Source organism: Prinia subflava, chromosome 14, assembly GCF_021018805.1.
Source record: "Prinia subflava isolate CZ2003 ecotype Zambia chromosome 14, Cam_Psub_1.2, whole genome shotgun sequence".
Taxonomy (NCBI): domain Eukaryota; kingdom Metazoa; phylum Chordata; class Aves; order Passeriformes; family Cisticolidae; genus Prinia; species Prinia subflava.
This window is the reverse complement of record NC_086260.1, coordinates 7,112,822-7,137,356: the sequence shown is the minus strand read 5'-3', so window position 1 is coordinate 7,137,356 and position 24,535 is coordinate 7,112,822. Positions and strand designations below refer to the sequence as shown.

At 44.9% G+C, this 24,535-nt stretch overlaps 1 protein-coding gene across 2 annotated transcripts in view; it reads right to left on the bottom strand.

Moving 5' to 3' along the window:
* Nucleotides 1–24,535, bottom strand: part of CADPS (calcium dependent secretion activator) — a 208,717-nt gene that overhangs the window by 103,430 nt on the left and 80,752 nt on the right. For both annotated transcript variants that reach the window (XM_063411759.1, XM_063411760.1), the window contains exons 7-9: nucleotides 9,625–9,736; nucleotides 5,574–5,713; nucleotides 3,525–3,591 (exon numbers count right to left, since the gene is read on the bottom strand). In XM_063411759.1, the coding sequence (XP_063267829.1) occupies nucleotides 3,525–3,591; nucleotides 5,574–5,713; nucleotides 9,625–9,736 (319 nt within the window). The remainder of the gene's footprint in view (nucleotides 1–3,524; nucleotides 3,592–5,573; nucleotides 5,714–9,624; nucleotides 9,737–24,535) is intronic.

The window sequence follows — 24,535 nt, the reverse complement described above, 5'->3', positions numbered from 1 at the left end:
CTTTACGAAGCATTTTCCTCACTTGTGATGCTGCGGACCATTTCCATCCAAGCTCAGGGCCATATTCTGCCATCATTTTCACACTGCATATCTCAGGATTTAAAATTAGGCAAGTAACGAGTCTCTGCCATGTAATTTACATCTAATCAGTATTCTGCTCTTCTGCTGCTCATCTCAAAGGGTGTCTATGAGAAGGGTGGGCAGTGTACAGAGAGGACTGCGATTCATTCGGAAGGGAAAACTAACCCCTCTTAATGCACAGATTGGTGCTGGAGGAGCACACACGCTTGCTCTGTCAGCCATGCCATGCCATAACCCTTCCCTGAGGGTTGAGCCAAGTCCACCCAGCAAGGCAGGTGCTGGAGAGTCGAGGCTCAGGTCTAGAAATGACACAAAGGAACTGCTCGCACCCACTACACCCAAACAAATCTCTCCTGCATAACCCTTGCAGTTACACAGACACAGAAGGTGCGAGGGATTATTCCACCCAAATTACAAGGCAGTCATTGCTCCTTTCCCCTTCTCTCCAGGGCTTACACAAGCCAAGTAGCAGTGGAAGCGCTCCCAGCAGAGCTGCTTTTTCTCCATACGCGCGCAAAGCCTCCGTTCATGGCGGCAAGGCATCACTGACACAAAAGAGACAAACTGCCATCAACACCTTCCTCCTTGGTGCCACCCATGCAGTTTGGCACTTTTGTGCCTTGTTTAAATAGTTATGAAGAGTTTGAGTATTTATTACCACGAATTTCTTAATCACTGATACCAGAAGACAGAGTGGTACCACCCATAGCACTGAAGGAACCAAGGCTGTGTCCATCTGAAATGGGGAAAAAGGGAGAGAGCACAAGACCATGAGGGGGAGGTTATTCTGCAAGCAACAGGAGAGGAGACAGAGCTGCAATAGGAGATGCTACAGGGATCAGAACACGGGATCAGAAGGGAAATGCTTAGTTACTCCTCCAAACAGCCCTGCCCTCCTGGCAGTGTCAGGGACTGACCAGACCATTATATGCCAAATGGACTTTATGCTTTGGGCTCTGTCTCTCAGCTCTGATGCAGGCAGGAGCCTGGTGTGGATGAAGCTCCTGAAAGAGGGGCTGCTCCTTGTGCATTTTCTGTAACAAGAGCCAGCTCACCTTCCTGCAGGGGTTATTTTCTCCCTGTGGTTTAGCAGAGTTCAGAGCATCCTGGACATCAACACCTTTACTGCCAATCCCTGCTCGTATCAGCACCCATCCTTTGCATTGCATGAAAAGCAAATGACAAACATACGGACAGCAAAGTATTTTTATTCCATCTTTATTGCCTGCTGACATGTTCAATATGCTCAAACTACATCTGAGGGACTGCATAGAGAGTGTTTCTTGTTTATATTTGATGTACGGCAGAACACTTTACATTGCACCAAATGTTGAGCAAACGGTAACATAACAGAGAAGCTGCAGTGGCAGCTGGAATTTCTGAGGTGGGCTACAGAGACTCTCTGGGGGCAAAAGTCTGCTCATCTTATTCAAATGAATTGCTTTTCTGGCCAAATTCTGCTCTGATATGCCAACTGACGAATACAGACCTAGTAACATGAGAAAACATGGAATAACTCTGAGAGCTTCAGCTCCACAGCAAGCTGAAGAATATATAGCAGCTAAAAAAGCAGGGAAGCAACTGCAATCACACTGAATGGCCAGAAGGCTCAGAGAGAAATATGAATCCATGACCAAACCTGCAAACTCCTGTACAGAAGAGTATCAATAGAATTATTTATGGGAGAAGTGAGGTTAGGAAAAATGATTCTGGTTTGGAGCATCCATGTTCACAGGGAAAAAAGAACTGAGAACTTGGTCTAATAGCACTGAATTGTCTCTCATGGAAAGGCAATACCAGTTGCACTACAGGTGATCATGGACTACCATAGCACTTCTAATTTCATTTCAGAACATAATAAAGGAAACATGCAGAGAAAAGCAATCCTTCAATCTCTGCCCATGAACAGGGTCAGTGTATAATGTTCTCAAAAGGGAAAAGCAGACAGAAGCATGCTCTGTGGCTGTTGTACATTACCTCCCCCCTCTCTGTGGCCATTTTGACCCCATGTGGAGTACAAAATGAGCACTTAAACTGTCTCTGCTGATCATACTTATGGGTTATCATACTTATGATACTTATGATATCATACTGATCATACTTATGGGTTATGGGACTAGGTACTCAATAGGTCTCTCCAAATAGCCTTCTACTTACATGGGTCCCACACATCATAAATCCCCTTTACTTCCCAAGGATGGATTTCCTTATCCGCCCCAGAGTTTCATGCTATGGAAACCAGCAATGATGGCTAAAAGGGGAATGAATACAATTAAGCTTCCTACTGAGACAGCTGAACTTGGCGCAATAACTAACACAAAACAAAGGAACCAGCTTATACCAGGTGATTCAGGACCAGAGAAATCAGGTGTCTAAGGTGGAAGAGGGACTGCTTGGACTCCTGTCCTTACCAGCACAGGACAGACAGCACACAGGCATGCTCCAAATGTGGAGTCTGGTGCAGCTGGCTTATAGCATCTCTGTTCTTACACTTTGCTCCTCTACAGCAGACCTGCCATCTGCTTCAGCAGCAGCAGGGCTCTACCCTCTGACCTAATCATTTTGGATCTGTGTTGTCACAGGATCTCAGTTGGATCCCATGTTATTACATCAGAGCACCTCTGTTACTTTCATAGAAAACCCTGAACGAAGGTTTTATTCCTCACGCTTGGAGACAACACACTGTGAGAGTTCAGAGAGGAGGGAGAGAGATGGAGTCAAGAAGACTCTGTGACTTCCTCAGCCTGGTGTGAAGATGGATCACTCACACTGGGCCACACACTTCTGTGGCAATGCAGTGATTTCACCTGCTCTTGGAAGGTGAGAGAAGATCTAAACACAAAGTGCTGCCCAGACCCTTTTAGGTTACAGAGGACATCTGCCTGTTTCCTTGAAATTCTTAACAGTAGTCTAATATACAGGTCTACTGAAACTGGGAAGGCAAAATGTGAAAAAAAGGAAAAAGGAAGACACTGCAAAATGATGACTGCAAAATGATCAGTGAGAGCTGTAGACAATGAGAAGCAGTAATAAATGTGAAGGCAATATAAATGTCAAGAATGACTCGATGCTGACTCTGACACAGGCAGTGATAAAACTTCTGTAAATTCAAATGGGCTCCAAATTTAACCTGGAGGTTCAAAAGAGAGCCCAAGGTCCTCCAATCAAGACAGACTGAGCTTCCCCCTCACCTCATTAATTCCTCATTAAAATTGATTCTCCATTTTATCAAGCATTCAAGTGCATCTGGAAACTCATGGCAAGAAGTCTGCAGCTGAGGTATCCTTGAGAACACTCATACATTTAGAAAAGAATCCATGATTAACAGACACCCTGCACAGAACCACAGCTCAGCATCAATCACATGGCACTGAAAATGGCCACAGGGCAGACCCAAGTATTTCATGTTGTGATTTTAGATCACTTCTAGTTACATCTGTTACCTGGACCAGGACAAAGAATCGTTTCTTCCATCTCTTCCAAACATTTTTACCGATTGCCCATAAATACCTAGGAGAAAAGAACAGGTGAATTCAGCACACAAGTGTTAATCTGTTATTCTCTTGCTTTTCATTGTATTTTGTTTACACTTAGAAACTGAAGTTAATGCAAAAAAGAGAGTAATTACAAGACTCTCAAGCTCAACTGCGTTCATGAATGGGTTTATTTCTAGCCTGAACAAATTACATGCAAAGAAAGAGACAAAAATCTTAGAGACTTAATGTTACGCAGTATTAATTCTCTCTTTCCCTTTGTCTTTCACAATTTGCTCAGAATTTGAAGCCCTTTAGTGCCAGTGAATAGCTATAATGTGGTTGGATGGGCAAAGAATGTATTTGCAACACAAGAATTAAGGGAGAGAACCCCCGAATCTGCTTTAGCTTTCATAAAACCATTTTGCTGAGGGGAGCTGTCAAACAGAGGGACACTTCCCACATCAAACCCAGTACACAGGATCTCAATATCCACTGGAATGACTAAACCAGGACACTTCACTGAGCAGCTCTAAGATGAAATCCGAGAAATTGCTTGGCTACGGATAACTCAAGCAAACTGAATAATTTCTGAGGAGCAGTGAATTTACTGTTTTCTACAAAGGAAGAATTAACTTCTAAAATTAATGTCAAAATAAGCATTTAATCTCTGTGATGAATTGGCCACTGTGACACTGTAACACAAACACTGGCAAAACTAGTGGCAGCATGAGGCTAATAATAAACATAAGGATACTATTCAGCATTAATATGCTTTATGCATCATTACAATTACTTTAGTTCTGGCTCAATAAATAGGAAAAACACTTCATTTTTGGTTATGCAAGGGGTTCCTTCTGCCAGAAGAGATCTGGCATACTCTTGGTGAATGGTTAAACCACAAAACTCCAAGTCATGCTGGTGTGGTCTTTGAGTCCTTGGCTAGTCCAAGAAGAGAATAAGTGTCCTTTTGGCTATTGCTGCTGACATCAACAGAAAGATAATCTCAGTTCTGGTAACAAGAGGTATAAACCTCAGAGTTTTAAGCAGTCTCATGTAAATCAAATATTAGTTGAAGAAAGCTAGAGAACAGCCCTGCTATCAGCTGAGGTCAAGGACATAAACAGGACACGGGATCTGTCCTCTCTGGCTTTGGTGCCTGTGATTGTGGTGAAAAAATTAAACTTTACACAAGACTACTGGCCCTGAGTCAGGAGGCAGGAGGAGGAAGAATTAGAAAAGATGAGTGATCTAAATCACCTAATAATGAAGGGAATTTAACAAAATGCTATGAAAACAAAAGTGAAACAAAGTTACTTTTACAGCACCAAAACCAGACTGGAGAGTAATTTCCAACAGTGAGTTTCCTGTATAGTTTCAATCTTTTGTCACATCTTCAGCTCTGAAGAGCAATCAGAGCCTTGCCATTGGCCTTAGCTAGATCTTCCCCAGGATGATGTAATCTGTAACTATATATGAAGGTAGAAGTGGTCAGGCATCCCTCTGGCCCCAGATCTTCTGACACTAGCCTCTGAAGGGGAAATGTCCCTTTTAACCTTCACAATTATTAATCCTACTCCAGGCAACTGCCATTTAATTGTGGTGTGTATCTAAGTATAAATAATGCTGATCACACTGGGGTTTATTTCAAGTGGAAACTGCACTGTGATTTTGGTTTTGAGAAATCAATACAGGGAGACACCGAATAACTTCTAAAAAATGATATTATTCTCAGTAAGAGTTGGGCAGTTCACCTATTATTTCTCAAAAAACATAATTTCCTGTGAGGAAAACTGTTGAAAATTTAAACTGTTTGGCTCATATGCATTAAAAAAGACTACACTAAGAATATGGAAAGTGCACTATAAATGACTGAACTAATGCCATTTCTATATTTATCTTTCTGCTTCACCTCCTGTGAACTTGAGAAAAAGAGTTTCTTTTCGAGAATCTCAAAAATGCAAGATTTCCTAAAGCACATTCTAAACAAAATGACTTTAGATTGAGACGAGTGTTTACCCAGAGTGCTTCATGTTTTGGGGCTTATCCATTCGCACAGCAAGCTTGATCTTCAGGTCTTGATCAGGGCAGTTTTTGGAAACAGTCATTTTGTGCCACTCTGACTGCTTTGGGCTGTTAGGAGTAGGGTGGAGAACAACCTGTAAGAATTAAAACCAACAATGTTAGGGGGAAAAATTATTCACAAAATGAGGTTTAATGTGGAACAGAAATACATCAGATGACCTAGTTTTATCCTAGAAGTCAGTCTGGATGTGTCTATTCACATCAATGAGAATGGCTCTTTATTGCTTTTTTCAAGTACAGCTTATTATTTTGAGATTTGGTCATGTATTCTTTGGCTCCTCAATCAGCTCACGGGGCTGTGCAGACAGAACTGCACGATCAGTTCCTATCATTTCCAGAAGGAACATCTGACTGAGCTATGACAGCACATACAATCTGCATCCCATGTCATGACATGAGTAGCTGCAGGACTCTGCTTCCACTTCATGCAGCAGGAAATGCTGGGAGAGTCTCCAGCTGGAGCACATCCATGAAACACCAGTGACTGCAGATGAACACCAGTGCAAGTACTTGGCTCAAAGAAACCAAAAGCTCCAAGAGGTGAACAGGCTTTCCTGATCATAGCTGTGCTTTCCCCACTCATCCATTACCACTACAAAACAGAGCAGCTCCCTAAAGAGTAAGATATAGAGTATTCCCCTAGGACTACAGTCACATCCACCATCTTCTTCTGGTATTTCCATATGTTTCCCCTGAGGTGGCCTGACCCCCTACACCTGTTCCCCTTCTGATGCTTTCACTCTCAGAGGTGACTTTGCCTGGTACAAATTCATTCAGGTTTCCATTGTGCTGCAGTGAGATGAATCTTTAAATCCATTAACTTCATGCAAGCAAATTGTTTCACAATTTTTATAATTTTTTTCACAATTCACCCTCATTAACTGATGTGCTGCCATCACTCATTTCTTGCCTGTGCTTAGTCTATACTCCTGGCAAACTCCAACCCAGACTATAATCTTGTATTCCTCTGCTCTTCAATTTTGCTGCTGAGTCAACAATCTAGGGGCTGTTCTCCACCAAAATATCATTGATGCTATTACCCTCTGATGAATTACTCTAAAACATATTTTATTGCCTCCTCTAAAGCCTGAGGTAAACATCAGTAGATTTTCAACTTTACCCTTATCCATTAATGTTATTTATCGCTTCTTTTATTGAATTGCTTTCTCTGTCAGGAATCTGAAGCTGCTATTAGTCACACAGATAACTGAGGAACACCAGTCTGTACTGAATCACTCTTGGGAAGAAAACACATTTAGGCAAATCCTGAAGATAAGAAATGGGGTCTCCACACGAGGCAGGGGGTGTTAGAAGCATCACAGACCCAAGCTTTGAGCAGCATCCAAGGAACCCCAGTGCCAGCCAGGTCATGCAAGAACATACACCTGTGCATCTCTAAGTGAGGCAGCAGCCACTCTGTGTTTGGGATGCTCTCTACTTTGATTTGTAACTCTTCTTCCAACAAAAGACACAAACTTTTCTCAGTGGTGTTGCAATTCACAGCTCTTCCCCTCCTTGCCCTCAGTAAATGAAGTATTGGCATGGCTGAAATCCATGGGAGCCCTGCCACTGGCTTCAAAAGGGTCAGGATGTATTCCCATGCCTTCAGCTGCCCATTCAGCAGTGTAGGGCTTGGGAGCATTTTCCAGTTCTCCCTCGGATAAAAGTGGTGAGCTGAGGAGTGGCGGCTGGCTGCCAGCTCAACCCTGGCAACAGAGAGTGGGCTTTGTACCCGCCTGGCAGAGCACAAAGCCACTGCTCAAAGGGCGGCTGAGCAGGGGTGTTTTGTGTATAAAACCTGCTTTCCTCCTCTCTCCATGCAGGCAGGTTCGGGCCCACTCCAACAGCTAAACCAGGGGCTTAACACACTCCGGTTTCATTATTACTTTAAAGAAGAAATCTGGATGCAGCCTGGGCAGACACGCGTCATCTTTCGGCCGCTCCGGGCACACTGAGCATCCCTTTGAAGTTTGGCCGACTGAAAGCACTGGTGGCCACGGGCCAGGGGGAATCATTGCCAGCTCCCCACACTTGCCACTGCTGGCCTATGTCCTTCAGTTTGCAGAAGCTCAGGGCTGAGGGATGGTTTCCCGCTGGACTGGGAACTAAAGCACATTGGTAGGGCTGGCTCATCAGCCTTTCAGGGCAAGAGGGGTTGCTTTGGGTGCTGACATCTTTCTCAGAACAACATGCACAGCTAATTGCTTCCCAAGACCAGCAAAGTCAGCACTGCTCACGGCTGCCAGTGGAAACAAGACTTACAAAGCAAGAGGGGCTGCACTGAGTGTAACCACTCAGGGGAAAATCCCTGAATGGCAGCACAGCGGCTGGGTGAAAGGCTCTGCTCAGCATGCCACAGCGGATAAAGGCAGGGTGCCAGGCTGTTTGAAGTAGGAGGTTTTGAAAATAATCCTGAAAATATTATGATGCTGTGCAGCAAAACAATGGTAGGTCTTCAGCTGTAGTACTGCAGCCTAGAGGGGTCATCCTTTTTGTCAAAAAAGGAGGACAGAGAGAAAGGAAGGATCAAGGTGGTGATGAGGAGAATCTGAAGGGGCTGTGACTCTCTTTGAAGAGAAGATTGAGAGGAAAAAAGAAAGGATAGCTTTGCTTTTCTCTCGCTCAAGTGCAAGAACAAAGGATACTTCATGAACATGAAAACACAAATAATTAAAATGAATATGAATTACATGAGACAAAATTGCATGCAGCACTCTCCACCATAAAGCTATACATTTAAATCAACAGCTCACTAGGACCTGGAATAATGTTTGGCACTTTTATAAACAGGATTAACACAAAACCATGTTAATTAGAAAAAATCTTGAATGGACACAGACTCCTCCTTGTCAAAGCACATAAAGCCATGGAGTTAGCAAGAAACATCCCAACAGGTTAGTCCATAACTGGAAATACCATTCTTGGGCTTGCAACAGGATCAGTGGCTTTCCTGACCATGGATTTCTTAGCCATAGCCATACAGACAGGATGGAGAGCAAGGAGTGCTGCAGGGCCAGGCAGAGCCCAGGCTGCCCCTGGAGATCACCTGGGTCATGCTTAGCCAGGAGGTGCCAAGTACTCTAATCCCAAACTGATTTTCATGGAGTCATCATCATACTGATCTCAGCCTGAGAAGCTGAGGAAGGCATGGCAAGGAGTTTGCTGTCCTTCCTGCCTGGGGCCAACACAAATTAAACCCCTTCACAAAATCCATGGAGACAAGTGAAGTGTCCCAGAGCCACAGGAAAGTGCCATCCACAGATATTCTGGAGCTGTGGGCTGCAGTGATCAAGGACCACTGGTGCCAGGGCACTGGTTTGGGGACCACAGGCGAGGGGCAGAGATGGGGTGGGAAGATTTGCTCTGTGGCCAACACCCTGGGAAGATGAGCTCTTTGCTATTATTTGCTTATTATCACTTGCTTAATTTGCCCACCATTGATAGGGGAAATGAACCCTCGTGTTTCACTCCCCAGTCCAGCCCCACTGAAGCCACCAGTTCAGCCACCATCTATCCCAAGGGAAGCCAGGGATCCAAGCCTTTTGCAGGGCGTACTGCAGTCAGTGTTTTCAGGAGCTGAAACTGTGCACTGGCTGCTCAGGAGATATGAAAGAAACTTAACAGTCCCTTGCCAAACGTAAATCCCGTCTTTTTGCTTCAGCATAATCCCCTTTTCTGCCTCAGGAATGTCCATTTCCGCAAGCAACCTTTAAGGCTTTCCGGACTGCCAGTATTCCACACAAGATCCTCTGCCTTTGCTCAGAGCAGGCACAGCCAGCTGAAATGCTGCCATTAAAAACTCACAACAAAGACAGCATGCGAGATGCACTCCTTTCCAGCAGTGCAGAGCCTGCTTTCTTTCTCCCTCCTGAAGCTTGGCAAAAAAGCAGAGCATGTTGTGCTCCAAAGATATTTCTGTACAGGAGAGATTTCTCTAGAAAAGCAGGGCCAGAAGGAAACATTATTAAACTCAAAATCTCCTTACCCTCCCAAGTTCTTTGTCCTCCAGAGCCAGCACTCCTGTGCTCTCTGTGAACAGCTTCACCTTCACTGCAGGAAGAGCATGGGTTGTCGTGAAGTCTCCTTGGGTGCCCCAGCTGTGAAAAGAAGGACAGAGGCATGTTCAGCTCAGCTGGCAGGTCAGCAGCAGCACTGCTCAGGCATGAAATAGTTAACCCAAAATGTGTCTGACACAAGCCAAAGCAGTTGGGTCGTGTGAGTGACAAGGGCATTAATTATCTTCTTTGGGAAATGTGGGACAGATGTTTGGAAAACCCGTGATGGTCCTTGGGGGAAAAAAAGAGAGCATCTGGGAGCAGCATGAAACCAAGTTTAAGAGAATTTTCTTATTTAGAAAGAACAATGTCTCCTGCAGTGCCAGCCTGTGTAGTCACAAGAGAAGTAGAGGATTGAAGACATCTGCACCCAGGATGTCTGTAATCACTCATGCCTGTGCTCTTCTCTGGCTAATTAACCTCTCCTTTCCAGTCTGAGTGAGGTTTGCTTTTTCTGAAGAAACTGTAACTTAACTTGGGTCGCTTTCCAAATCTCAGCTTAACCCAAGTTTAAGTTCAAGCCATTATGTCTGGAGTAATCCTAGTTTGCTAGGACTACAGAGCAGGACACCAGTCCTTGTGGGTGGGACTACAGTGGAGAGGAAGATGCCACCTCTGCAACTATACCATGATCCACTGTCTATTATTTGTACCTTGTGAGTCATTCCCTGGCTTGCTATGCAGGCTGAATTACCCACAGCCTCTAGACATGCATGTCTCTAGAGGCCATCTACAATTTCTGCAATCACAAGTTGCCCAAATGCACAGAAAACATGAACTCATTCCATGTGGGACCCTGCCAAGAGTGTGCCATGAACAACACCTCAGAGTGATGTGGCGGAACAGACACTGCAACCCAGAATGCTGCAAATCAGATGGGAGATTATGCCATAACTCACTAACCACTTCAATTCACCCTCACTCTGTTAGGGACACTTTCTCACTTTAGGCTGTCCTCAAACTAGATGCTCTGCTGAAGAAAGGCAGTTCCCTTGAAAAGGCTCAGAAGACATGGTCCAGTGACTAGGTATTCCTCAAAGATGAACACCAAGCAGCAGGTTTAGCATTTGGAAAATTATCAGTAAAAATAATTCACTTCTCCTTGTGCTCCAGGAGTGTGAGTTTATGCTTTGTTCCCCACTGAGCAAATCTCATCCAGCTGAGCTCAGCAGATGAGCGTGTTCGGCGCAGAGCTGATTAACAAACTTGGGTACTTCATCAGCTTTGCTCTGAAGCTCTCCTGGTGTCACTGTTCCACATGTTTCGTTTTTTATGATGATGCATCAAACCACCACCAGTCCCAGAGAGCAGAACTCTGGCTTAAATTATCTACAGCACTATAAGTCCAGTCAGGTCCTTTATCATATCATTTATTTTTCCATGTGTGAGCCATCAGCTACCTCGTAAATATTTTAAGGGTAAGAAGCAAGAAACAACTTGATTTTCTAATCACAGTTTCGGGTCACAGGTTATGTTTTCTCTCAGAAAACTGCATTGTCACCAGGAGGGAAAGTAGGAAGATTATCTTGCTTTGGGTAAGAGGCAAAAGTAAGAAAATATCCAACCTTACACTGTGTATTTTGACAGCATCTGCTTTATAGAACTCGTATCTCTGTTTACTATTAAAAAGCTCTTATTTGCTGAAGCATTCCCAGACCATATGTTATCAACAAATGTTACTAACCAAATACAAACAGTAATTTTCATTAGGTTTCCTTCATGGGAACAACATTAACCACAAAGAGAATAAATGTTTCAAATGACAGCAAACATACATAGCAAATCCTTGACAACACTGGTGCTTACATATTCATACCCCCAAAAGCCCTGAAAAGATCTGCGCCAACAAATGGAGACCATCAAAAGTTGAGTTTTGTGCTGGTTGGAGCCTGTGGTGATGTCATTAGTTGCCATAGTGATGCTCAGCATAAGACCGTAATTCATGCCACTGAAACATCATTTATATTCAATCTCAGTACCCAGTTTATCTGGCCTGTGTATTAAATTATTGTTCAGAAAATTAGCTCTGGACAGTAGCTAGGTATTAGGATCTTCTGAGGGACTAACAGTGTAATGGTTTCATTTCCATATTTAATCATTAAGCAGGTTATCACTGCAGGAGTTCATTTGTTGGGAAGGTGTACTGGGTACATTTGGTGTACCCACTGTGGATAAATGCCATGAAGCAGCCATGTCATTTTGTCCCCCTATCACAGAACTCATGCTGACACTTCAAAACAATAAAGCATCTGCAAATGCAGACAAGCAAATGTCATTCTGGCCAAAAGGATACACACATACACATGGTTACATATGGATGTACAAACACCACAAAAAAGGTGCACAAGCAGAACAGCCCTGACAGGACTTCTTCAGTCAGGACCATATTCACTATCTGAATCCTGCCTGAACCCCTCAGCTCATTTCTTCTTGGCCAGTGCATCGCAAGGTCTGGAACTGATAAAGAAATGCTGCTGTCCATAGAGAATTTACTAGAGTCATTGCCCTGTTTATGGCACCTGTGCCATTCCATTGCTATCACCAGGATCTACTTTTGTTTCCAGGGTTTCTATTTAGGCATCAAACTTAGGATAAGCAGCTAAAATCTTCTGGTTGCAAAGTGCCAGAGGTTGAGATATGCCCCAGGTGCTAACTTGACAGATGCTGGCCCTTGTTCTACCTTTTACAAGCATAATAAGGAGACCATTACTGTAGACCTTGTGTCTACAGATTCACCTAGAGGTGTCATCACAGTTACTGACAAACAGCCTAAAGTGCTAGGATTTTACCTGAATGGAACATAAAATGACACATATTCAGAGGGTGTGAGTGGCCAACAAGTACCAAAGGTCAGCTCTTGTCTCCCATTACCTCAACAGCTTCACGGAGCACTTGAAGGATGGGCTCACCTGCCTGATTTCAGGAGCAGCTGGGAGCTATCACAGACACTGCCCTTACTTGCACATGAGGAGCAGTGATGCCATTGCCAGTGCAGGTGCCAGGCTGCTCAGACCTAGCTGCTCTCAGCTGTCCTGCACTGCTGATCCCAAAAACCTCCAAGCTGATGCTATTCAGCCCTTCCCAATTTATAGCCAAAATCTGTAAGACCACTCTCCTCCTGTTGATGCTGTGCCAAGCTTCTACCCTTTCCTGCCATAAGGTCACTGCAGAAACAACTGTCTTCATCCTAGGAAGTGCAGTGCTTTACTGATCTTTGGCTGTAGGGCTGAGGGCTATTAAAATGCAGATATAGCAATAAAAACATTGCCACATAGCTAAAAAGACAAACACTGCAATGTTAAAATTCATAACTGAAATACTGTTTGGGATATGAATAAGGCTTGAGCAAAATCCTGTAAAGATCCCTGTCCTGACTGCACTCATGTATCAAATGAAACCAGGCAGGAGGGTCTCTGACTTCAGCTGCTTTTCTCCACAATATCCCACTGATATGACCTACAATCTTCTCAGCTGTCCTTGAGAGACACTGATTTAGCAATTTGTGTTCAACTCTGGTATGTAAATTCCTCTAAAGGAAACTTTAGCACCTGTGACCTTCCTAAAAGTGAACATACACATTTAATACCCAGGAAAATTTATTAAATTCTCTCATTCATATACTGTGCTCTCCAGCAAGTCTGTTCAGCCCCTGCCTAATTTAAAACAGTCACCCTTCTTCCACCATGCTCCTGTAACTTGATGTAGCCAGAACACTGATGCCTGTGATTTATACAAATAATGAACAAGTGCAACTGGGTGCACTGCTGGGCCATGAATCAGCCCTGCTAGCCAGGCTAACAGGGGAGCTGCTGCAGAGCCATGGGGGGACATTTAAACGTCATCTACGACCGCTTCTCATGGGCTTCAAAATTACCAGAGGATATCTTTTATCCCTCTCCAGCTTGCATGAAATAAACATAAAAAAATCAGAAAATGAAAGTATAAATGTGTACTAAAGGAGAGTTATGCTGTCCCCTCAGTGGGCTGACTCCAGGTGTGCATGATGGACAGGGCAGTTCCCTGGGACAGGTCTGTGCCAGAGATGCTGCCCTTCTGCCTTGTTCCCATCAATTCACCACTTAAGTAAAGAAGTCTTGCAGAATAATATTCCTACATGTTGGCCAGATTTGCAGGAGTTTACTGAGCCACCTGCTTGGTATAGTTTTCCCAAATTAACCAACTCAGCAGCAGTGCCTGTCCCCTCCCAAGATAAGACACATCCTTGGGAAGGCAGGACACTGCAGGCAGCAGCTTCAATCCCTGCAGGGTCACCAAAAGCAGCAGCAGCATCACCTCCCCTCCTGCACAGCCAGCTGGCTGTGTACAAAGGCACAGAGGTCCAGCTGAAAGGCATTCAATATATGTGACCATGTCTGGGACAACACTTGTAATGGCAGTTTAGCCTCCCTTGCTGTCCTCTGCTGTCAGAGTGGGATCTGGTGAGGATGCAATGACAGCCAGTCTGGCTGCCTCCCTCCCTTGTGCAGTGCTGGTGCAGAGGGTTGTGCTTCATGCACTTCTTTTCATTTACAACCCTCATCTCTTGTCTTCTGGCATGTCTGTGTTCCTCCTGGTGTACTTGTAGCTAGGTCTCCAAAGTGAGCTGGCTGGTGAAGGGAAGTTCATCAAGAGGGCAGCACAGGCAGTTGCCTGGCAGACACTGCCTGTGCTTGGTGACTGCTTCACCTTGTGTGGTGTGATGCTTTTAATCCAGCCTTGGTTTCTCAGCTTACCGTGGTGCCCAGCCATGGTCCCTGCTGGATCTGGATCCTGCTCTGAGGATGGAGAGTTCAGATCCCACTTCATTGCTGGAGACCAAAATGCTACACACAGTCTCAATTTAGTTCTCCCAGAAATCCTGTCTAGCTATTTTTATTATTAGCTGGTTTTATTACTTTAGCACACTCCTCCCCTCCCAGAAGAGACCTTTAAATCTTGGGCCATAAATCATGTATGCCCATGCTTGAGCACTGAGAAAAACAGAGTTAGAGCAGAAGCACACCAGGCACTGAGCTAACCTACCTTCACGCAGCTGATGGAGCAGTGCACCTTTTCCTCTAATGTAATGCTAAGCTCTGTTTCTTTTCTATATATTCCTAGAGACACAAGCGAGGAGGAAAATAAACAGGTTTAAAGTATCTTTAACAGTTAACTATAGATGAAGAAGCACATAGGATAGCTTTTTACTATATTCTCTAATGCTTTATCTATACCAGCCATTCAAAAACATGAACTAGAGGTTGATGACCACAATTATCAGTAACCTATCTGAACTTCTCTTGCCCATACATGGAGGTGACAGTTCATTATAACTGAGCACACACAGACTTACTCAGGTCAACAGCCAAACCTCACGCAGGGAATGGCATAAATCCCACTGGGATGAAAATACTCATTTTTTAAAACAAAAGAGTGCCTGGGAACTTCTAGGAACACTATAAACTAGACAATGGTGAGCCCTTCATGAGCAGAGGCTGGAAGAGCTGAAGCTCCTGCAGCTCCTAGGGAGCAGTGCAGGTGAGGCCCTGGACTGGCAGGGATGTGGCAGAACAGATGTGTCCATGACACCTGGCAGAGGCAGGTGCTCAGCCCTGCACAGCTGGGTCACAAAGCTGTAACAAAGAGAAGCAAGGCATCCCAAAGCCTTTGAGAAAATATGTATCCTTTGCAGCTCTTGTGGGTAATGGCAATGGATAAAAGGATTTTCATTTGTGTCTTTGGGATTTGGAAAAACCCAAAGGCACAGAAGAATTCCAGGTTTTTTTAGGCACTCCAAGAAAACCCCATGGGCTGGACACACCTGGAGACCATGGGATGCACACACAACTCCACACACACAACTCTGTTTCAGCAGGAGAATGCCATAAACAATTGCCACTTTGGGGATGCTGTGCTGGGGACAGCTACAAACTAGTTTATGATTTCCTGCAGTAGGACTACAAACCTCAGTTGAAACCCCACAAATTTAGGAGACTGTACTACTGTGTGTACGTGCCTCAGTCACCTGCTTTGGGCCCCTGCTGTTTCAATAAGGAGACATCTAATTAAGTCAGTAGAGTTAGGCCTTAATTTGCTTCATCCAACTTACAGGAAGCAAGCAGATGAAACGATGCCTGACATAAAGGGCTCCTGTCTTTGCAATGCTAGAAAGGTGTGCTGGAAGTGACTGCTGCAGATTCCCAAAGAAGATTTGCAATGAAAATCTCAAAGAATACATACAGATGCACATAATTGCTCATGCAAAAACATCCTGGGCTAGGAAATACCACTCAGGTGCTAAGAAAGGCACCTTTCCATTCTGCCTGTAGAAATGCACTGAGAATGGTTTGCATCCATAATACATCTTGATACTCAAGGGCTGCTGAGCCTCCTCTGGGATTCCTCCCACGGTAAAACTTTGAGGTGTTTACTCACCTTCATAACAGGATAACCAAAGACATCAGACACAGATTGACAACGCAGCCTATTTCTGTTTACATTTGTTTCCTCCCCTCCCTTTCAGCTGCCAGAGCAGCCTTTCAGTCCCATCCCCTAGGAACAAGCTGAGCTGAAGTGGGAGTGACAGCACAAACAGATTTGATTCCTCCTAGACTTTCCCGCACAGACTTTGCAGTGATTTAAAACGCGCTTTCACTGATGCAGCTCCTGTGCAGGTGCTGACAGATCAGCATTCCTGCAGGCACTGGCCAGCAGAGGTGGCTGTACCTGCCTTCTCCGAGCCATGGAACACCGAGTGAGGCCATGGAGCACTGACGTCTGCTCTGGTGGGACAGCCCAAACGTGCTCTGAGTGAATCCATCATTTCCCACGGCACCCTAATTCCTGCCGAGCATGTAACACTCCCTCTGCTAAACAGAACACCATGGGTAAATATTTTGCTTCCAAAAAGGGCGTTTATTTTCCCAAAAACACCTCTGCAGAAAGCACTATGGTGTTACTCAAAATGTGAGTAGAGACAGTGCATTGCTGAGGACTGGGCTCCTTCTACAGCAGCTAAGGAGGTGTTCCAACCTCCAGCATTTCATGGTCTGTCCCTTTTCTGTTTCCACAGCTCTGAGACACAATGCATGTGTCACACACGCAGGCACCATCTTGCTTAACATCCTGCAGACAGCAGTACCAGACCATCTCTCCCTCCAGGAGCTGCAACTCCCACATCCTCAAACTGGCTACGGCAGCACTACACTGCCGGCTGAGAGAGAAATATGTCTGGGAGAGCATCACATCTGTGCCTGAGTGTGCAAGGCACAGAAGGAACAGGGTAAAGCTGACAGAGACTGCAGCAAAGCAAAGCCTGCAAAGGTCTGCTCTTGATCAGCTTGTGGCTCACACACAATCCCCACGGAGCCCGTTCCAGTGCCAGCACAGGGCACCGCAGCCAAGAGGAGCTGCTGAGGCCGACAGCACAGCTTTAGGAACCCAAAAAGGGATGATCTTTGCCATGCAGAACATACAGCTTCATTTGTGTTTCCTGAGAATGACTGATATACTGGGGAAGTGTCATGAGGAAGGAAGAAGGGATGGGAGCTGGATTTAAAATCACATAATAGCTATTTATGGCCACGAGATGGCATTCCTGCCGCAGAGATGTCCCTCTGCCATGCCTAAAACCCAGCCCAGGACCACACACCCCTCCCAGACTACTGCACCCCAGACTGGACTCTGCTACAGAAATCCCTCAGCTGGTTTGGATGTGAAACTGTGGCAGTGCTATTCACCACAATCTTAGGGTATTAACAGAGCAAATTGGAAAAAAAAAAAAAAAAGTTGCAGGATTCGTTTCCATGATTTAAAAGATGACTGTTTTGCAAATGCCCTGTGCTCTTGTTTAACACTATCACAATTAGAGGAGAAAAACTCAGCAGGGGGAAACTGAAATGAAAGTCCAGCACTGTTTTACTGAGAGGTCTGAACTGAAAGAAAAATTGCTTTTACAAGAGCTGCCTAATGTATGTGTTCCACCAGTGTATCTGCTTTGGATACAGCATGAGTTTACAGCTTCATTCATTAAATGTCTGTGTGCATTTACTATCTGTGGCTGTGACCCCTTTTGAATAGGGTGGCTTCAATGCCCCACACACGATAATCGAAGTTGCCTTTGGCCAAAGATGCTCCACTGAACCAGCCACAGAGCTGCTCACTTCACAGAATGACCAAATACAATTAATCACTTCTATCAGATCTTCTAACCCTGGAAGAAAATACAGCTGCAGAGGACTGCCATTGGCTAAGGCCTGGTCATGATTTTGGACTTAATAAGGCCATACCCTACCAGATTTATATAAACTTAGTATCTCACAAACACAGACCATGGAAAAGGAGACAGAAAACCTCTGCCTGAAAATACAGGCTACTGGTTTGTGCCAAGATAGTCTGGACTCTCCTTTACAAAACTTAGTGGAGAACAGCAAAATATTTACTAAATGCAAACAGCAGAAAACAACACAAGGTACTGAGAGGGACCAATCTGATTTTTATTAATGCTTCAACATATGCTATATTCTTATAGGGGCTTCCCTACTCCCCCTTTCATAGTGGAACAGGACAGGTACCCTTCCAAAATCAGCTAAAAGAAGTGTGAGACCATCTCTTGTTGTGCTACCACTCACATGTTTTCTGTCCCATATTTTTTCCAGGACAGGAAGCTCAAATCCAGCCAGACACCTGGGTTTGCCTTGCCCAACTTCTGATAACTAGAAACAAAGTTCACACTAGCATCTCCTGGGTCAGTGGGGAAGAGTGGACAATTCCAGCAGGTGATGCCCACCCAGCCATCTGCAAGCTCCTCTCTCCATGAGCATGCCATGTCCACGTAGTAACAACAGCACATTGCTCCCTTTCAGAGCTTTTACATTTAGTTCTGTGGTTTGTTGGGAGGTGCAGCACATTCACAAAACCAGTACACTCTACCTTCATTTCACAGAAAGGACACCTAAAATGTTGAAAAATCACTGTCAAGTTTGGTCTTCTCATTTCATCATTCCAGAGCTTTGTCCAGACAGGAGCAGGCACAGTACCAATTCTTTAAAGAGTGTCCTCTATCTCCCTACACTGCTTTGCAGCAGTAGCAGCACCCCTCATCAAATAATAATGTGCACTACTTGTACACAGCACTTAATAAATAAACCAACAACTGGGCCCTTTCACATGTCTCATTCCCCGCCTTTCCCTTGGCAAATGATGTGCTGAACTTACACTAAGGCATGGCTTAATTTTTTTTTTAGAACACCAACTATGAGCAATAAACAACATGACTGAATGTATCCCAGAACTTGCAATTTGAGGCCCTCCTCTTAATTAAGCACTATTTCAGATCACTGAGTCTCAGTCTCATTTCAATGTCCTTTTGGTTTTTCCTATCCCCATCTTAAGGCTGCAAGCATGGGAGTGATGAAGCAGACGGGTGTCGATGAAAATCGCCTTGGGCATCATCACACCTTCTGGAATACTTAAATTTGAATGTATGTGCTATCACAGGAATACATAATTCCCAAGTGCATAGGAACACTCAAGAAATTAGACAGCTGGCGAGAAAAGCAAGACATTCATCTGTGAAAGAGAAGGTGCATGAGCTCAACCCTTACTAGACACCAGAGAATCCATGTGAGAGCAATGCTATGTGTGCTCTAAACGTCAGGGAAAACACGGGCAGAGCTTGCACTTACTTGATACTGGAAGAAACCAAGTACAGGGGTAAGCGTAAAGAAACAAGTCTTCATTATTCTTAAACACAGCTTCTAGTGTGGTACAGGAGAGCAGGGGCTGAACATGAGACCTTTGGGAACAGGGCCACACCCGGGATCACCATCCACAGTCCCAGCAGAGTATTCCATGGCTGTCCAGGAGGCTCCTTGACAGCAGTGTGGCTGTCTGGGTGACACTCAGGGTAAGGGAATCCCTACAGGATCTTGTCTTTATTCTGCAGAAAAACTCAGCTGCTTAATCTAAAGCAGAATTTTTGTCCCATAGTGGCTGAGCTGGGTAAGAACCAATCCCGCAGTACAGCTATGAGGAAGCATCAGAAAAGGTTCTGAATTCCTAATTAAAAAGGGTAGTAAATCACTTTCATGAAGATCTCCCATAATAGATCACATACTTGTACTCGGGTAATAACCTTTTAGTGCAGTTTTAGCTGTGCTTAATGACTTGTCCACAGCCTCCACTTTCAGAAATGGGAACATCACAGCATAAATCTCAGGAGCATTATGGAAATACTGTCACACAAAAGGGGACTTGAAGAGCAGGTGAAACAAAGCCAACAGCAGAACCCTTCAGGTGCCAAGTCATGCACAGTTTCATCAGAAAACTGTCTCCTAGGCATGCTAAACAGCTTTAAGTGAAGAAGACTTGTGTCAGGGATTTGGACACCACTTTGTACCCTTCAGCCATAGACAAAGGGGCTAAAAGCAACTGCCCTGAAGTTCCTGTCTCTGTCATTTTCACCTCTTAGCCCAGCAGCATCACAGGCTCAGGGCATCTGCACCATGCCCACAGAGACCAAAGCTGAAGACCTCTCCTGGAAGACATTTCCCCAACAGATGCCTTGGGGCAGGCCTACCCTCTGCTCAGAGCCTCATCCCAGGAACAAGAACTGTACCTCACGAACAATGGTGTCTGATGTTTGCTGTACCCAGTCACCTGCTTTAACACATTCCTAAGGCTCCCAGAGATTTCCTAAGGAGAAGGAGTTGCAAACATCTGCACAGCTGTGAAATGAAGTCAGGGGACTGGAAAAGCAATCCAATCAGTGTGGGTAATTAAGACAGCTTATATTTAATGCTGAAGCCAATTAGAAGAGTGAGGAGGAAGAAAAAAAGGCAAGAAAAAGTAGCTATTTCCTAACATTTCCTTGTGCTTTGTTTTTTACCCAGCATCATGAATTTTGCTTACTCGGGGCTTAACTAAGAATGCAAACCTAAAAGTGACTGTTTACTTAAAACTGTGTAGCCACACAGGACCCGTGCCTGAGCTGTGGCATGTCAGGAAGAGATCTACCAGGCCTAGCAACAACAGCTGTACTGAGGGATGCACACCAAGAATTAAACTCTACCCTCACTCACATCAACATAAAATCCTTTAGTTTAGCAGAGTCAAAATAGTTACATGTAATATGGAATATTAATTTGGAATTTATGCATCTCAGAAGGACTTTTATCATTTTGCCACAGGGGAGTGTTCACGGCATCTCCCAGCAAACGGCGGCAGCAAAACACTGACTGCAACAGAACAGGCCTGTCACAGTCCTCTGTGCACAGCCACCAGGCATCACTTCAAACTCCAGGGCCTGAGGCAGGGGATTCCTGAATGAAAAGACCAGATTTTCCCCTTCTGCAGACAGAGAAAGCATCCCCTGCTTGCCAGCTTCCCTTCCCACAGGGCTTGTCCCTTTGCTGCTCAGTGCCCATCTCCCAGCAGGAGAAGGTAAGTGAACAGCACTGAAGAAGGATGCTGTGCAGGTCCTGTCCCTCTTCATGGTCAGGCAGAGGGCTCTGACGGATGTGGCACGCCAATCTGAAACAAAAAACTCTGGCTGACTGATAAGCTTGGGGGTTTGGTGCGGGGATCTGAACAAGGGCAGCCTGTCACAGCAGAGATAAGCAGCAGAGCTGCTCAGAGCACCTTGAAACAAATCAGGGAGCAGTCTGAGAGCAAGCACAAAGATAAAACCAGATATTCCCACCTCCTAGGGAGGTGGCTAAGGGAAAGGAGATGGGAGAGGTTAAGAAGTTTACCAAAGACATTACTTTATCAAGAGTAAATTTCTGGAAAGGGCACAAGGCTCAAGTCCTTGCTCATGACGTGTAAGATGTGGCATGGAGTCAGAGAGCCCCACAGCACATGATGAAGAGAACTACGTGGAAACAATATCCCAAGCAATGAAGAGTGGTCTTTCCTCCTTCAGAAAACAACAGGCTCCATCCTCACTTCTCACTCTCTGAGCTACTGCACAACCCTTGCACCTTCCATTCTCTGTGCTACTGCACAACAGCTCTGCAAGGGGGACATGTAGCTTCAAAATGAAAACAGTTCCAGAAGAGCAGCCCATACCCCTGTCCCTTCCTGGCATGTCAAACACACAGACAGGTTGGGTAGATTCTTCTCCCACCAGCATTTACTGCTTTTACCCCAAATGGTTCAGCTAAGTTCAATGCAGGGACACCCGATTTCCACTGTTGTGACAGAGAGGAGAATGAGACTTATCCGGGTGCCAGAATAAGTCCAGAATCTATAGCATTTATTCACAAGGCACACAGGTCCTTGCTGTTGTTTGGGTCTCTTTTCTTTTGTTCTGCTCACATCAGAGAAAGGTGATGTAAGATGCTGACCACGAGCACTGCCACAAGCACAGGTCACTGTTTAAATATATCCAGCAGCTTCTCTAGAGACTTTAGGACAGAGGGGTTGTGGCTGGATCTTGTGTGCTATTCCCAAACCCCTTGACAACCCTGTTCCCATGCAGCACTACTAACGCTGCTCCTGGAAGGGCATTTTGGAGATATGCAGAGGACAGACCACAGGCCAGTATGCAGGGAAGGGGGGAAAGGTATAAACCCCACAGCCATCTGCAAGAATACAGTTCCAGCACAAAAAGCAATAAAATCCTTCTCACACTGGGATTTGAGATATCTTTTAGAGGCATCTGCGTGTTAGGGCATAATACGCAAAAGCTTTTTCTTACACAACTTATTGAAAGCACTACTAATAAAACACTGCAAGCCTGATCTGAAATGAACCTTGCTATTTCAGGTCTGGCTTTCTCTAGAGCTATGCCATCCCCTGCATCTGCGCTGAGGCTGATAATCCTCACATGAAGGGATTGGGTTTAAAATGTCAGGAATCCAACATGCAGCCTCAGAAGAAATAGAAGGCCAGTATTTACAGTGGTCCCAAAAATTACTCCTTGCACACAACTCATCTGATCACTGGGTATGTGTGGCTGCTACCCCTGCTGCTGCCCTACCCCTCTCAAGATAGGCAAAGAGAATTCAAGCTTCAAAGTCACTAGATGCTTTCTTCTCAAAAACTGCTAGTTTTGCATCAGAAAGATGAAAGAAGAATCTTGCACAGAGCTAGACCAGTGCTTTTGGAAACCCTTCCCTGGCTGGTGATCTGCCTTTTGCCATTAGAGATGTGGAAGCCAGGCTGGAACCCCTGATATGGAACTGAGCTGAAGAGCAGCCCCCATAACCAGTGTTCTGTGACTTGGGTGCTCTAGCTGAGGGCTGGCATTTCAAGGACACATGAGAATACAGTGAACAACTCCACAAGTCAGGTGAAAAGATGTTGTACAAGGTTGAGCAGCCCCTAACACTCTCCACCCCAGGACACAGGGCTGTCATAGAAAAGTAAAGTCTTCCAATGAACCTTACTGCTCAAATGTAATTTTCTCCCCTGATGCTTATGAGAAATTGAGCTTTTTGTAGACTGTAGAGCTTCCAGACAATGGCAAAGCTGAATTTCAAACAGTTTCAAGGCTGGCAGTTTAAAAATGCTGCCTGTTTCCAGAACTGTAGTCACTGCATATTCTGAGCACAGGTGCTTAACCCACGTGTTTTGAGCCTCTGAATGATAAAACTTCTGGGATGTAGAGATGTAACTTGCTTTGGTGTTTAAGTTTCATAGTACTGGGGCTCAAAATCCCCAGGCGCTCCTCACCCCAGGCCAGGCAGCACCCCCAGCCAAAGCACACAAATCCTGGGATGCAGGGCAGTGAGCAGTCCCTCACGCCTTCACTGGGCTGCTGACTCTCTTTAGGGGTGGTTTGCTTATTACAAAAAGTACAGAAGCAAAATATGGTGTGAATGACCCCAGTGAGACCAATGTCGGCATCTAAACTGACACCTCAGAAGGCTGTTCTGCCTGGCCATAAATCCTTTGTTTATAAGGCAGCGCTGCTCAAAAATGCACCAAAACCTTCTCTGAGCTGCCTCTATCACTGCCCTCATCACAAGAGTACCTGAGGGCCGTCAAGTCTCGTATTAAGCAGGATGACAAACATGTCACATCTGATTCATTCTCTGTCCTTCTCAAGAGGAGAACGTAGCTACAGTGAATTCCTTTCACAGAGCTTTGGCTTCCTGTATCTCTGCTGCTGTGCCTGGGAGGGGAAGCAAGGTGAAAGAAACACCTCTAATGCAGAGAGGAAAGAAGGACAAGCTTTATTTGATGGCCTCTTGATTTCTGTGAAGGTTATTCTAGAGCCTCAGCTTGGCTGGTCTTTGGTTCCGGAATGAACAGGTTGTAGGACCCTCGAGAAATACAACTGCCAAACCTACTCCCCACCTAAGCCATTTCCATATGTATTAGCCCAAGAGCTGGAGCAGTCCAGAAGAATTTAAGCCTGGCTCACACCTCTACAGGAAGCCAGTGCAGAGAGAGGATGAGTGTGATGGACTTGCATAACTTTTATCACACCACAGCACTCAGTGTTGGCTGCATTTTCTTGAGGGCTGATGGCTTCATGCCCAGACACTGTACATTTAATTATAATAAAAAGACCCACTCAATTAAAGAGTTCACTCCTGCAGGTCTTATTTTCAAAGCAATTCCCATAGAAATGGTTCTACATCTTGCAGTAAGAAGACCTGTGCATGGAAGGGCAAAAGTGGGATGAACAGACCAGTCTAAACAAGTACATGTAACCTAGGAGAAGTGTGCTTTTTCAGTATGAATACTAGCAATTTCCCCTAAATAGAGCCCAACTTTCTCCACTGAAGCAATAAGAATACCTAAAATAGTGACAATTGTAAGTTCTCATGGAAATTTTGCTCTAAGCACAGCTCTCTTCCTTCCTTCTCTAAAGCAGATTTCAAAGCATTTTGAAAAGTCAGCCAGGCTGCA